This window comes from Prionailurus bengalensis, chromosome D3 (genome assembly GCF_016509475.1).
Source record: "Prionailurus bengalensis isolate Pbe53 chromosome D3, Fcat_Pben_1.1_paternal_pri, whole genome shotgun sequence".
Classification (NCBI taxonomy): Eukaryota; Metazoa; Chordata; class Mammalia; order Carnivora; family Felidae; genus Prionailurus; species Prionailurus bengalensis.
In genome coordinates, this window is record NC_057356.1 from 21286186 (window position 1) to 21302654 (window position 16469).

General features: G+C 41.1%; 1 protein-coding gene across 6 annotated transcripts in view; it reads left to right on the top strand.

Moving 5' to 3' along the window:
- Positions 1 to 15818, top strand: part of PRR14L (proline rich 14 like) — a 59120-nt gene extending 43302 nt beyond the window's left edge. For 5 of the 6 annotated variants that reach the window (XM_043557946.1, XM_043557947.1, XM_043557948.1 and 2 more), the window contains 2 exons: positions 10015 to 10086; positions 11293 to 15818. In XM_043557946.1, coding sequence (XP_043413881.1) covers positions 10015 to 10086; positions 11293 to 11569 — 349 coding nt within the window. In that variant the 3' untranslated portion in view covers positions 11570 to 15818. Of the gene's footprint in view, positions 1 to 7303; positions 7779 to 10014; positions 10087 to 11292 lie in introns of those variants that run through there. The other variant, XM_043557951.1, reaches the window with a different exon arrangement.
- The last annotated feature ends 651 nt before the right edge of the window (positions 15819 to 16469 follow it).

The following is a 16469-nucleotide window of genomic DNA, read 5'->3' on the forward strand; positions in this document are numbered from 1 at the left end:
TTCTTTTCTTTTCTTTTCTTTTCTTTTCTTTTCTTTCAGAAAATGCCAAATCCATGCTATGGTCTATATCATGACCTTTAAAAACTTGGCTTCTAAAGATTTTTTTTTTTTTTTAATTTTCTTAGTATTTGTTTATTTTTGACAGAGAGAGACAGAGCATGAGTGGGGGAGGGGCAGAGAGAGAGGGAGACACAGAATCCGAAGCAGGCTCCGGGCTCCAAGCTGTCAGCACAGAGTCCAACACGGGGCTCTAACTCACCGCGAGATCATGACCTGAGCCGAAGTCGGACGCTCAACCAACTGAGCCACCCAGGCGCCCCAAGATTTATTTTTTATGACAGAGATAATTTGCTAATCCTATAAAGAGAAGTGGAAAGAAAAAATTACGAAATTATGTATTTGTTGTAATATGTACTATACAGGCACACTATGAAATTTTAAGTATTTTAAAAAGATCTCCAGAGTTATATTCTCTTGTGGTGGTTTTCACTCCGTTTCTCATTGGCAAATGGAAGCCTAACACTGGTTCCTTAGTAACCCCAGGGTAAATTATTGAAATTTCCTGAGTGTCAAGAACACATCTGTAAAATGTAGGTAAGAATTCCCAACACTTAAGATTACTATGCAGTCCAATTGAGTAAAAAATGTGGGGGCACCTGACTGGCTCAGTTGGTAGAGCCTACAGCTCTTCAAGGGTTCAAGTTGAAGCCTCCCCATTGGGCATGGAGCCTACTTTTAAAAAGAAAAAGGAAAAAAATGTGTACTGGTACCTATTGTATTGCTTCACACAACACAAATGCAATAGTTACTGTTACTATGATCATAATTGACGTTCCACTTTTCCCAAGTAGTCTTGTCTTAATATATTTTTATCTCACACTGCTTTTATTGATCATCCTATCAAGTCTTTATAAGAGAAATGTTTAAAATATTTCAGATATCCTAGGTTGAATAGTACTTACTACTAGTGAATGAAATAGGATTCAGAATCAGATGTATTCTATCTTGCATGTATATGTAGATAGAAGTTCTAAAAAATCTTTTACATATAAGTAAGTAGTTGGGAGTGGAGAAAGTTAATATAGTAATGACATTCAGTCCTTTGAACTTCTTTCAAGTAAGTGCCAAAAAATCTCACAGTGATCTATCATCAAATTATATTTAATGATTTATCACCTATTTTTTTGAAAGCAAAGGATTGAAAAGTGCTGATTTACATAGGTTCTGTTACCAGGCATTGAAGGAGCAAGTATCTCATTGTATGGGCAGTACACCAAAAAGATCTGACCAGTAAGTGTCAAATGCCTAATAATTTGTATGTTGGTCTTTCACTTAGAGATAACTTTAATCTAATATAGTGAAAGGGGTTGAAGAAATAAGATTTTTAATAAACCTTTGCCTAAGATATCTTTTGATGAGCTATTCAGATACTCTTTTGTCAAAAAATCTTCAAGTTATAGATTTAATGCATTATATTTATCAAAAAACCTTGACATGTAACTTTTTTTCTTTTTCTTTCTTTCTTTTTTTAATATACTTGACACAATGGGAGCGCCTGGGTGGCTCTGTTGGTTAAGCATCTGATTCATGATTTCAGCTCAGGTCATGGTCTCGTGGTTCATGAGTTTGAGCCCTGAGTCAGGCTTCGCACTAGCAGTGTGGAGCCTGTTTGGGATTCTCTCTCCTCTCTCTGCTCCTGCCCCACTCACACTCTCTCTCTCAAAATAAATAAAAACTTTGGGGCGCCTGGGTGGCTCAGTCGGTTAAGCGGCCGACTTCAGCTCAGGTCATGATCTCGCGGTCCGTGAGTTTGAGCCCCGCGTTGGGCTCTGTGCTGACAGCTCAGAGCCTGGAGCCTGTTTCAGATTCTGTGTCTCCCTCTTTCTCTGACCCTCCCCCGTTCATGCTCTGTCTCAAAAATAAATAAACGTCAAAAATAAATAAATAAATAAATAAATAAATAAATAAATAAATAAATAAATACTTTTAAAATAGATATACTTGACACAATGTTACATTAGTTTCAGGTGTACAACATAGTGATTCAGTAGGTCTATACAATATATGGTGCTACACACAAGTGTAGCTACCATCTGTCACAGTACAGTACTATTACACTTGATCTTAGCCAAAAGGCCGAGAAGCGATAGTACAGTACTATTATAATGCCATTGACTGTATTCCCTGCGCTGTACCTTTTATCCTTGTGACTTATTCCATAACTGGAGGCCTGTATCTCCCACTCCCCTTCACCCATTTTCCACATCCCCCTACCCCTTGACATATTAACTTAATTGGCAAAAGCAGTTTTTGTTACTCAAGCCCATCTGCCAAATTATTCTTCCTAACTTTTGTTTTCCAACTCAGGTAGATGTGTTGATCTGCACCTTTAAGAAAACCATATAAACCATTGAGAAATAAACTATGCAACACATCTTACTCCTTATTATATGGAACACATCCTTATAACTTATTGTAAGGTAGATTTGTGAAAGCCATAAGTCAAAATTAAAATCATATGCAACAAATATAATTAATTTATTCATTTTAATAATTCATTATTAAAACAACATGATAATGCTATTTCTCATCCTGAATTTGTAACAAACTAATGTGTAGCTAGAATAATAAATTACAAAGTGAGGAATATGGTAGAAAGCATGATATTGCTTCGGTAAATGTGTATGCATGCATGAAACAAACTCTGTTATTGGACTTCTGGAATAATTAAGAGTCATAAAAAATCAGAAATAAAGCTATTATTTATGTAAATCTTAGGATTGCTTCAGTGTTTAATGTAGGAGAATAGTGTATTATGAAACCAACTGACATGGCAGTATCATAATTTTTGCTGTTAACAGAAGTTATAACATTTTATAAGATGAAATAATGTAAGGATTAAATAATTGGATTAAATATTTCTTTATATAATTTGTTAAAAGTTTATCCCTTAACTGAGTGAAATTACTTAAAATTTTTCATCTGTGGGTTTTACACACTTCATCTTCAAATGTTTGATAGTCCTAGTAAACATTTCAGTTATATGTGTGTTGTTTTTTAAATTTTTTCAAGTGGGGGAGGGGCAGAGAGAGAGGGAGACACAGAATCCAAAGCAGACTTCAGGCTCCGAGCTGTCAGCACAGAGCCCTACATGGGGCGAGGTCATGACCTGAGCCTAAGTCGACGCTTAACCAGCTGAGCCACCCTGGCACCCCTCAGTTATATGTTTTAAAAAGGAAGGAAAGGATTGGCTGTTGAGTGGAACTTTTCTTTCTAAGTGATAACAGACTGTCAATGAGAATTGAGAATAGTTTGGAAAAAACATAGGGTGCAGTTAAATACATGAGCAGGCTGTATTGATATTTGAAGCTCTCTTTCATAAGTAGGGCCAGGAGGCATTGTTTGATGATAATCGGGAGATAAATGAGGCAAAGTCACTCTGACAAACCCATTCCACAACATATTTGAAATCTGAATATTCTGACACCACCCAAAGTATCCTATTTCTTTTTTTTTTTTTTAATTTTTTTTTTCAAACGTTTTTTATTTATTTTTGGGACAGAGAGAGACAGAGCATGAACAGGGGAGGGGCAGAGAGAGAGGGAGACACAGAATCGGAAACAGGCTCCAGGCTCTGAGCCATCAGCCCAGAGCCCGACGCGGGGCTCGAACTCCCGGACCGCGAGATCGTGACCTGGCTGAAGTCGGACGCTTAACCGACTGCGCCACCCAGGCACCCCCAAAGTATCCTATTTCTGAGGCCACTCCTCTCTTGTATGTGACGGGAACTATACCAAATGGGGAAAGACAAGTCCAATACAGGTTTACAGTAATTTCATTACTTACTAAGCAAGTTTACCAAGATTAGTTATTTGTTTCATATACCAAAGCAGAGTTCAGGGTGTGTAGGTGCTGTTCTGAAAGAATTTGTGCAAGGGGCACCTGGGTGGTTCAGTTGATTAGGCATCCGACTCTTGGTCTCAGTTCAGGTCTTAATCTCAGGGTCGTGAGTTCAAGCCCTGCTTTGGGCTCCGTGCCGGGTGTGAAGCCTACTTTTAAAATAATACAACATCTCTCCCAAGAATTTGTGGAAATGGAGAAATCTGCATGAATCTGCATGAAGTCAAACATATGACTTCTAGGAAATTAAAGATTGGGAGATTGATTCCCCTAAAAGTGGGATTTCATGTACTCTGGCATGTCTTGGTACCCTAGTGTGAATACCACTGGTCTAAGGTATTTAGTAGCAACCTTATTTAGCTCTGGGGAGTTCATGTGTCAGTCAGGGTCCAATCAGGAGACAAACTACACGGTATTTTATTTTATTTGTCAATTTTATCTTAGAGAGCTTGAGCAAGGGAGAGGGGCAGAGGGAGAAAGAGAGAGAATCTTAATCAAGCAGGCTCCACACTCAGCACAGAGCCTGACATGGGATTCAGTCCCACAACCCTGGGATCATGACCTGAGCCGAAATGAAGAGTTGGATGCTCAACCAATTGAGCCACCCAAGTCCCCCCGCAAACTACATAGTATTTTAAATAGGGGAACTTTTTTTTTTAATAATTTTTTAAAACTTTTTTTTAAATGTTTCTTTATTCTCAGAGAGAGAGAGAGAGAACAAGCAGGGGAGAAGCAGAGAGAGGGGAGACAGAGGATCCCAAGTGAGCTCTGTGCTAACAGCAGAGAACCCAGTGTGGGTCTCAAACTCACGAACTGTGAGATCATGACCTGAGCTGGTTAGACACTTAACCAATTGAGCCACTCAGGCGCCCCTTAATAATTTTTTTTTAAGTTTATTTATTTATTTTGAGGGGAGGGAAGGGCATAGAGAGAAGGAGAGAGAGAGAATCCCAAGTACACTCTGCATTGCCAGCGTGGAGCCTGATCATGAGATCATGACCTAAGCTGAAACCAAGAGTCAGACACTTAACCAATTGAGCCAACCAGGATCCCCAAATAAGGGAACTTTAATATAATAGAGTAACCGTAAAGATGTACAGAGTATTCTGAAGGGCACCCTAAGACTGAGGGAAAGTACTCAAGGTAGGACAAACTTGGAAGGGGGCCACCTCCTCTATGTTGGCATTTTGACTTTGTTCCTGAGGGTATGGGTGCAGCCTATTGGATGGCTGGGTTGCTAAGGCCAGATCTAGGCAAGCAGGAAATAGCAAACAACTTCTAGGGTGCAGATGAGCTGAGGCAGGCAGGCATGCAAAGGGACTAGGGGTGCCTCTGTGGATGTAATGCCTGGAGCATGTGGTGTTTCCTTCAGGAGGGCCACAGGAAACAGCCCTCAGGAAGTTGGGGTATAAGCTTATGGCCCGGAGTTCCCCACATGTGTCAGGAAGCATGTGGCATGATCACCAGGCTAGGGTTGCCAGAGCACTGAGGGACTACGTACTCTGGCCACACAGCTAGGGCAGAGCCCCCTCCAAATGACCCCCTCCTGACACGCCAACAAACATACACCAGTGATGGGGGGGGAAAAGTTCACCAGAACCAGGAAGAGAAGCTCCTTTCCTCTTAGCAGTGTTCCCCCAATGCCTTCTTTTGCCGGAGCTTTTAACATCATACTTACTGTAAAGAAGAAATGCTTCAAGAGTCCAGGATTCCATTTTCACAGAGCAGGTTCTGGAGAGTACATTTTGAGCTAAGAAGTTATAATATAACTGGCGCATGCCAGTAAACATAACTTTGAATATATTCACTCAAACGAGAGCTGAAGAGATTTGAATAAATGGAAAGGTTTATGTTTCATACAGTCAGAGTTAACATGGAAAAATAAAGAAGCAAGAATAGCCAGGAAAATTCAGAAAAGGAGTGAAATGAGAGAAGTGTTAATCCTAAGAGACGTTAAAACATATTGTAAGCTCAGATGCCTGCGTGGCTCAGTTGGTTAAGCTTCTGACTCCAGCTCAGGTCATAGTCACATGGTTCGTGGGTTCGGATCCCACATTGAGCCCTGCACTGACAGCTCAGAGCCTGGAGCCTGCTTAAGACTCTGTTTGTCTCTCTCTCTCAAAAATAAATAAACATTTTAAAAAATATATATATATATAAATATATATATATATATATATTATAACTAAGTAAATAGAAGTGTGATGCCACAGCAGAAACATACAAATTGGTAAAACAAAATAGAAAGTCCAGAAGTAGACATGACTACATAGAGAAATATAGAATGTGACAAAGGTGTCCCCTCAAATTAGTGGTAAAAAGATGGACTGACTGTTCAGTAAAGTGCTATTGGGGCAACTGGGTAGCCATTTTAAGAGTAATAAAGTTGGATCTGTACCTTAGACCTTTCACCAGAAAAAATCCCAAATGAATCAAATTTAAGTAGAAACAAATCAGACTGTAAGAATACTTGACGAAACCATAGGAATTTTGTTTTTTTATGTAAACTCCAGCTTCAACGTGGGGCTCGAACTCGGCCCTGAGATCAAGAGTTGCATGCTCCACTGACTAAGCTAGCCAGCCGCCCCTGCCCACAGGAAATTTCATTGTTTTTGTTTTTGTTTTTTTTAATGCTTATTTATTTATTCTGAGAGAGTGAGAATGCACAAGAGGATGAGGAGCAGAGAGAGAGGGAGAGAAAGTCCCAGGCAGACTCTTGATTTCGGCTCAAGTCATGATCCTAGGGTTGTGGGATTGAGCCCTGTGTTGGGCTCTGCACTGAGTGTGGATCCTGCTTAAGATTCTTTCCTGCTCGCACATGCTCTCTCTTTCTCTAAAATTAAAAAACACACACAACACACACAAAACAAGATGCACTGCTTTATATATTTGTATAATCAGTATCTTAAGAAATGTTATGCTAGAGCCAAAATTGTTTATAGAGTGCTGTCATTTGTGTAAAATAGTGGAGGCTTCAGGGGAATAGAAATTCCCTAAGACTTCTATTTTATATAGACCACTTCTGCAGCCATGACTTCTATAAACATTTGTAAATGAGAGAGATGGTTGCTCAAAATCAGAATTTGAACCCACCCCCAAATGCCTCATGTTTTCTCTTTGGCCATATTTATAGATTTGTTCTCTCTACCTGAGAGTATAAAAGCCATTGTTACTCAAGAAGCAGTTGGTCATCTTAGGTATTAAGTGTCTTCTGGTCATTTTCTAGGCCAGAAAACAGATACCTTCAAAAATTGTTGCTATATTCTGCTTAGGGTATATATCAGCATATCTCTGGCTCAAGACCACACCTTATGCAAAGAGTTTTTGATGTTAGCTCTGAAACTGCCTTCCTTATGATGGAAATCGTAAAAACAGATCAACTGATGAGGGAGAGAGGACCCAGCAGATGGAAGACACTCAAATGTAGACTTTCTCCAAAACCACCCTGGGCAAGATGGGCTTTCCACGGAAAGTGTCTGTACTTTTGAGGCAGACTGTGCCATTCCAGTGAATGTAGTCTCGCTGAAGAAGCCAGTTTGTTGAGAGGCCAGAAATTCCAGAATCTGAGCTCTGCTCACAGACCTTCACCTCAGTCCAGAAACAATGTGGATACATACTACCCTGATTTGCAAGTCAGAATGACTGGGAGGCTCATCTTTCACTCTCGGACTGCCCATCCAACATCTTTAATGTAGCAGTTGCTACTGCTCAGAAGCAAAGTAGTTGTCCTCTTTTGGAACGCCAGTGCTAAGTCACTATGAAATTTTGTATACATATTATTATTTATGTATATTTTCCACAAGCATGTTCTTTGCTGAATTGGAATTGAACTAAACCGAATCTCAGTTAAGATTCTCATAAAGAAACTAAAACATGACGCCAAAAAGTTAATTAACATGCTCTTCAGACTCTGCTTTTCTTATCTGAATGAAACAGGTTTAAAATACAGAAACTCTGTGGTGATAAGTTAACACTATTAATGGTTAATATAGAAGTTATCACAGTAAGTTTCTACTGATATAAGTATGGTGACCTGAGGGTTGAAGCTATTATCTTCCACATCGTAGCAACGATGAATAATAAATGAATTGAGTATACTCATAAACAAATGAGTAAATAAAAGGGTAAGTTTTATGGTATGTCAACCAAAACTCTTTGAGGACTGATGAAAGGTCTATAGCAGGAAATGCACAAGTTGAGTGTAGAATATCTTGTCCTACCAGAAAGTGATGAAGTTCTCAAAGACTACTAAAGTCATGTCAAAGAGACTCAGAAACCAATTTGGAACTCCCACTGGCCACAGATGAAACAGAGCATCAAAAAGAATAATAACTGCAACAGATTGGAGCATAAGAAATATGTTTAAATGGAATAGTTTATAATGACACTTTTTAAAAAAATTTTTTTAATGTTTTTATTTATTTTTGAGACAAAGACAGAGCATGAGCAGGGGAGGGGCAGAGAGAGAGGGAGACACAGAATCTGAAGCAGGCTCCAGGCTCTGAGCTTTCAGCACAGAGCCCAACATGGGGCTCGAACTCACGGACTGTGAGATCATGACCTGGGCTGAAGTTGGATGCTTAACCGACTGAACCACCCAGGCGCCCCTATAATGACACTTTTAAAACAATCCATTGGCCATATTTGGATGAGATTAGAGAACCAAGTAATTGTTTGGAAATCAGTAAATAAAGGGAAAGAACCAAGCATGAGCTGTTTTTCCTGTGCAAAGTGTACTACAGGGTTACTAAGTAATGGATGAACATGAAGTTTCAATTTAGACAGAACTCTACCAAATGAATTGAGAAGGAGTGCTAGACTATCATTAAGTATGGCCCTAAAGAAGTAATAAATACAGTCAGTGTTCTTCAGTGGCTAGTAATATTTTAAAAAGATCAACAACAGGTATCCTCTCCCTCAGAATGAAAGTATACACCACCATCTAAAAATCTTCCTATCGGGGTGCCTGGGTGGCTCAGTCAGTTAAGCATCCAACTTTGGCTCAGGTCATGATCTCATAGTTCATGGGTTAGGGCCCCACATCAGGCTCTGTGCTGACAGCTCAGAGCCTGGAGCTTGTTTTAGATTGTGTCTCCCTCTTTCTCTGCCCTCCCCTGCCCATGCTCTGTCTCTCTCTCTCTCAAAAATAAGTAAACATTAAACAAGAAGAAGAAGAAGAAAATAAAAATCTTCCTATCAAAACACCTAAATCTGATTATGCCTCTTATATCTAATTGTCAATCTATAGGAAATACCTGTAATATTTTCCATATGTTTGGTTTAGAGGAACGGGTTAAATAATATTTTGTGGGTGTAATCATAATATAGACTGGGGAAGCCACAGGTCAGACAATCTGGTTTCTTCAAATAAATGACAAAATAAAAAAGGAGACAAAATAGAACACTAGTAATGTATAAATTGAGATGGTATTGATTGGAATTAAAAGTTCCAGGGACTGGTGTTTGGGAGAAGGGTAAAAATATTGACGCACTCCAGTTTCCAAGTTAAGAAAACTTCTTAAAATTCTTGCCAACCACTGAGAGAGAAGTGTATAATTTCCAAGCCAGGAAAGGGGGATAAAAGAGAAGTGAACAGCAGTCAGTTAAGGAGAAGAAAAGAAATTTTGAAAAGGTAAAAGAAGCTATAAAATATGAATAGTAGATACAAATACAGCTATATCATTGCCAGTAAGTATAAATGGACTAAATTTCATAAAGCTGAAGATTGGCAGCCTAGAAAAGAAAATCTGGTACATGTTATGCACGTGAGACACATCCAAAATTCATTGCAGGGGCACCTGGGTGGCTCAATCAGTTAAAGGTCCAGCTTCGGCTCAAGTTACGATCTCGTGGTTTGTGGGTTCTAGCCCCATGTAAGGCTTTCTGCTGTCAGTGCAGAGCCTACTTGGGATCCTCTGTCTGCCTCTCTTTCTGCACCTCTCCTGCTTGTGCATGCTCGCACTGTCTTGCTGTCTCTGAAAAATAAACATTAAAAAAAAAATCAATCAATCAATCTCAATCCAGAGGGCCTGTAAGAAAATGACTCATCAAGTTGGGAAGCCAATTTTATTTCTCTTAAGAGAACATGAAGAATTTATTTTATTCTCTTTTCAGATTAAAGAAAAAGGAGTTTAGTTTAGAAGAAATATATACCAACAAGAATTACAAGTCTCCTCCTGCAAACAGGTGGGTACATGAGTAGGAGTGAATAGACTGGGAGGGCTTCTGAAATGATCGATGCAAATCTCTAATCCATTCACTTTAGAAAGGAAGTTATTGGAAATAACTAGAATTGGTATTTTTAGTTCCCAGCGCTTGAACTGGGGTTGGTGGTAGGATGGGACAGAAATGTGTGATGAGTTAGGTAGGTACAGAAAACACCACTTCCTTTCAGTTTGTACTTGTGTTTTTAGCAAAAAACTGGCTGTCCTTTTCAGGACTAGTAATCATTGATCTTCAGATATGATTACAAACCCAAACACAGACAGTGTTTCACATGGCTACCTTTGAGTGTGAATTCAGTTCAAGTCAGGGAACATTTATTAAATTCCTATTGTGTCCAGGTTGTAGCAGGAGAGTTCTAGGATTTTATCCTGTAAAGTGAACATTTGCTCTAAGACCTTTGTACGAGGTTATTCATTGCAGCATTGCTAAATAATAGGAAACAATTGGAAACAACTTAAAATTGAATTATGATTCAGCCTTATAATGGAATACACTGTAGCCATTAAAAGGAATGAATCGGATACCTGTTTACTGAATTAGAATAATCTTAAAAGTTATTGACAGATCAGAGAGGCACAGTGTATAGGGCAGTGTATGTGGTTTGCTACCATTTGAACACAAGAAGAAAACCAAAGTGAAGGATATATGCTGTGGGTTAGCAGACTATAGGCCACATTCAGCGAGTGGCCCATTTCCTTTCTTTTTTTGTTACCGTCTGTGAGAAAAAAAAAAAAGTTTCTATATTCTTAAAGGGTTGTTTAAAAACAAAAAATATAATCGAGTCCTATGTGCTCATTAATTTAAAAATGTTTCCTACCTGTCCCTTTACACAAAAGGGCTGATCTCTGGTAATATATGCTTATTTATGCATGTCTCTGATTGAATGACTTTGTGAATACATAAAAAAGTGGCTGGTGTTACCTATGGGGTCTGGTCTTTATTCCTTACCCTTTTGCTCAGTGTCAGTTTTTTCACTGGGTGTTCATATATTACATATCCATAAATACATATTTTTCTTCGTACATAAAAAGATACTGGCCAGAGAAAGCAGTCAAGTAAGTAGTCATTAGTTGTTTTAGCCCCAGTTGACCAGAAGGGTTGGTGACCCAGGAGATGGGCCACGTGAGTCATTGTATTGGTGATTCTTTTTTTGTGCTCCACCCTTAGGTGTTTGGAGACCATCTTTGAGGAACCTAAGGAACGAAATGGTACGCTAATCTCAATCAGCCAACAGAAGAGAAAACGAGTTCTAGAATTTCAGGATTTTACAGTCCCACGAAAGAGGAGAGCTCGTGGTAAAGTCAAGGTGGCAGGCAGCTTTACCAGGGCCCAGAAGGCAGCTCTGCAGAGTCGAGAGCTGGATGCTCTGTTGATACAGAAACTAATGGAATTGGAGACCTTTTTTGCCAAGGAAGAGGAGCAGGAGCGATCATCTGGTTGTTGAGAAGCAGTTTGGTTTAGGGGTCTCAATTTTAGATTTTCCAGGCTCCTTGGAAGAAGTTGCCTCATTTTGCCCTACCGCCCAAACTACTCAAAATGCAGTCCGTGGATTTTACCTATTTTAAGGTGCAACCTTTTTAGGAAATGGTGAAGGAGGGTCCTCTACTTCTCCTGCTGAGTATTGAACCTCAGGAATGTTCCCTTTCTCCTGGAAATGGTCCTGAAAACCATCTGGCCCCCTCCTCCTCACACTCGCCATCCACAGGAGGAGGACTCAGCATACCTTCAGTAACACTAGAATTCCAAGGACTCATAGCATTTGCACGTCCGTGTGAAAGTTCTGCGTTGTTTACGGTGGTGCTAGACCAAGATTATTTAGAGACGTGGCCTAGGGAGGGGGACCTGGCGTCCTGTTCTTTGTGGTCTCACCAGCTCATTTCAGTAGTTGAGGAAAGATGAGCTGTTGTGTTTCCTAATCCTTTTGAGTCTGTCTGCCCAGAATCGTGTGTGTGGGTGTGCGTGTGCGTGTGTGTGTGTGTGTGGTTGTGTGGGTGTGTGTGGCTTTTCCCCATCATTTTCTCCCCTCTGTGACTATGGGTCACTAGTGCCAGAGGAGCCCGTCCAGGCCCCATTCAAAGTAAGTTGCACTTTTTAATGTTGTGGTGTTATTTTCATTTGTTTTTATTTCTTTTCTTTTCTTTTCTTTTCTTTTCTTTTCTTTTCTTTTCTTTTCTTTTCTTTTTTTTTTTTGTATTATTGCTGCATGTTTGGAGCCTTTAAATGTGATTTTAAAACAAAATTTTAAGACATCAAGGAGAAAGACAATAATGTCTTCAGAATATATGACAGGCATTTGACCCAGTATATCAGTGCATGGTATGGGACAATGGTGAGACATTTTCCCATTATGTGTTTCAAGCAGTCCCTTCCCCATTTCCACCTTCCAGTGTAACTCATTAGAAGGAGTACTTTTTCATCTGTGTTCTCATTCTTGCCCACTAAGTAGATGTGTTTATTTTAATGATAGAAGTAAGAGCAAGTTTTCCTCCCAATCATTTAAAAAAATGTGAAGGTTGGGTGTGGTCTTAATGGGTTTTATCTGAAGTGGTAGTCTATAACAAAGTTGGGTACGGCAGCTCAGGTGGTGATAAAAGGCCGACCCAGAGTGTTTGCAGCTGTCAGAGCAACTTGCTCCAAGAGTGGGGAGTGAGATGGCACGTGGTTCAGACCCAGTGATGCATCCTTGCAGGGGGATCATGAAATTCCACGGCCAGCCCTCTCTGAGAACACCATCGTATTCTGGGATCCTATGTCAAACCTACTGGAAATTTTGCAGAGTGCCAGAGTTGGCAGTTCCTTCATCTGTGCCTGCTTGAGTCTGTGGGCAAAAGGATGCTGTGTGGGTCGGCCAGGCCCAGAGGTGTCATTCGTTTTCCACTTAACTCCTATGTGCCCTTGCCCTGCTTCCCCCCCCCGCCCCACTACCATCCCCTGTGTTTTCTTTCTTTCTCTCTTGCTTTCATTACAAAAGTTCAGAGAATTAACATTCCTTGGCTGGTGAGTGGGATGCTACACCCAGCCTCAGGACACTGGTCACCTCTTCCCACGCTCCTAGGAGCCACTGCTAGGAAGCAGCCACCCAAGGAGACTGTCAGAGCTCCAGAGATATTTTCAAAGTCAGTCTGTTAGAGAAGAGTGAGTGGTGCCGTCCTGGTGTGTCTCCTAGGGTTCCTTTGTCTCCCCATTTGTGAGTGGGTGGGAAGATGGGGTGGGGGCAGGGGGTCTCTATGTGCCTTTCCTTTGCAGGTTGACAGTCTGTGCCACACTGGAGCAGAAGAACTGACATGAGCAAGAAAATAAAAGTGCCACATCTGTCTTCTAGGCCCACTGCCTCAGACATAGCATTTAGTAAGTGAAATACATCTGGTAACCCATAGAGGCTTCTAAGGCCATGGCCAAATAGCATTGAAGAGAGCCGCATTTCCACACTGGCTTGGAATGTGAACCAGATTCCGCTGTTCTACATCTGCTTTGCCCAGACTGTATAGACACAACCTGTGTTTCACCTCAGTACCTCTCCCATCCTGGGACAGGGTCCTTAGACACTAAATGGTTTTCTCTGTCTTTTTGCCTAAGGGAGTGGAGATTAGTATTCCATTTTACCCTCTGACAAACATTTTTAGGGAGTGCTGCTGGACAGCTTGCAAACTCCCAGCAACTCAGCAGAGCCCTGTTTGCCAGGTCCGTTGCTGGTGTAGACGAGTCAGCAATGCGGCAACAACCCATGTCATCCAGCAGACTGAAGTTGAACGGGCACAGCTGTGGCATCACCACCATTACAGAGATATAATTTCAAGTTTGCCCTTATACATAGGCACGGTATTTGCAAGAGCCAGGAAGAATGATTTGGAACATTGGAGGCATGGAGTAAGTGGAGGCTTGGGCTCCCTCCTTGTCCTGGCAATGTGGAAGAGAAGCAGCTCTGAGGCATCTCTGCCTATCGTTGAAATTCTTGGCCTGCCCTCTGGCTTGGGGCCTTCCCCTGCTCCAAAGTTAAAAAGGGGCCCCCATTGCAAACTTGAAATTGCTTGCCTAAAACCGATACATCAAGTTCTAGCTGTGCTCAGCCACACCTGTCTTTGCATCTGTTTTCACCATTGGTCTGGCCAGCTGCAAGGCTAGATCTGTGGTCCTCGGAGCCTGTGGAACCTGCCCACGATTTGGGGGGGGGAGGGGGGGCGTTAGTCGGCTGCTGGCACACCACTTGCCCAGAGCTACAGGAGGTCTCTTTCTGGGGTGGGGGTTGGTAGTTTCTGAGTATGGGGACTTCCCACCCCAAATGGTGGGAAGTTACAGTTAACTATGATTTACTCAACTATAATTCAACTCCAGAGGCTTAGTGCTTTTAATATGGGAAAGAGAGGAGAAATCTCAGGTCCAATCAGGGTTCTGCCTATCAGCTTTTCACTGAAACTTCAACTATGGTTTTTTTTTTTTCCCATCTTTCAGTTATAGCTATATTTGCCCCCATCTGCTTCCTGCCCCCTTTCTCCTCTTTTGGTCACCTTTCCAGTTTCATTTCTTCATTAGTTTAAATGTACCTCATCACACCTATTAAAACAGATTATGTCCACTTTTTCTTACTGACCTTACTCTAAGAGCTACAGCTGAGGGAGGTACAGTGGAAAGACATGTAGCATTTGCCTTACGTGGAGCCTGAAGAGCTTAGAAACTCATGCTGTGAATCCCAAAACTCAGCGCTCCTTTAAGAGCTGTGAAAATCATGACATTTTGTCACAGTTTTGCCTGAAAGGGTCTTTTGCGCGGGTGCCAGAGCCAACCTAAGGTAAATTCCAGATCCTACCATCTGGGCACGATCCCTCCCCCAGCAGGGCTCACTCCCTGCCCACCAGACCAAGAGCAGCATAGGGTGTGCAGTACTGGGGCGGCAGCACCAAGGCTCTGGTGCAGCCTGATGGAAAGCACAGCCGGCACTTGGTCCCCAGGCTGGGATTCCATCTCCTAATACCACGTACATGGAGATCCGTGAAAGACCAACTTTTAGTCAGTGATGCTTTTCTCCCATTACCTGAGGGAGAAGTATGCAGTTGGTGCTTTCTTTTAATTCCCTTGTTTTGTTTTTGTTTTGTTTTGGAAGCTTTTCCCCTGGTATCATGGAAAGGACCTCTTAAGCACCACATTGTTGGGTGGCTGTATCCAAAGTCTAGATAATTGGCCAGAGGTAGGGAGTAGCCTTTCCTGGATTGGTGCAAAAGAAGGGCTCCTTACCACAACTGCACTTCTTGATATAAAAAGCTGGCTGCAGAGGAAGAGTTAATTTTACAAAAATCAAAGTTTAATATCATCTAGCCACAAATTGAGCAGCAGACGCTAATTTGATTATAAAGTAAGGGTCCCCATATAGCCCGCCATCTAGCACAGCATATTCTCAGATTTGATGCTTATTCATTGTGTGTCTTCACGAGCCCCTCCCTGGTGCTGAGTTGGATTTGAATTCTTGGTGAGAGGCCTCAGCATCTCCTTGGGCTGGTCTGGGCCAGTAAATAGCTGCCTGAAGTGTTTATATATTATCATGGTCAATATAGTTCAGTGAAATTTGTACATTTTTGGTAACATTGGCATACATGATGCCCCTGCAGTTCTTTTTCTGTTTGGTAGTTTGTGACTCTAAATTCCCACTGTTATGTGTGTTAATTTATGAAAATAAATTTTTTTTGGGAAAACCTTTCAAATAACTGTCAAGGCTGTTACTTTATTCTCTTTTTTTATGATTTTATTTTTAAGTAAGCTCTACACCCAACATAGAGCTTGAACTTACAACCTGAAGATCAAGAGTAGCAGGCCCTTCCAACTGAGCCAGCTAGGTGCCCCTGTTATTTTACGTTAAAAGTTTACCTATAACGTTATGAGGTTTCACCATTTTCTGAGGACTGTCCTGTGCTCAAAACATGTATAGGCCTCCACCTTTGGGTGGCCTTCTGAGCTTTCGATGAATCTTTTTAAATTTACTCAGTGGCAGCAAATCATCTCTTTGAGGGAATTTGGTATTTGGAAACAATCAATACTCATTCAGATCTGAGTCCTACCCACTTAAGTGCAGTAGGTCTGCTGAGTAAGTATTTGAGGTGTGATTTTTAAATAGTGCAACTTTCTCATTTGGCGAAGGGGGAAGAAGCAGTTATAAATTCAAGTCATAAGATGTTTCTTTTTTTTTTTTTAATTTTTTTTTCAACATTTATTTATTTTTCGGACAGAGAGAGACAGAGCATGAACGGGGGAGGGGCAGAGAGAGAGGGAGACACAGAATCGGAAACAGGCTCCAGGCTCCGAGCCATCAGCCCAGAGCCTGACGCGGGGCTCGAACTCACAGACCGTGAGATCGT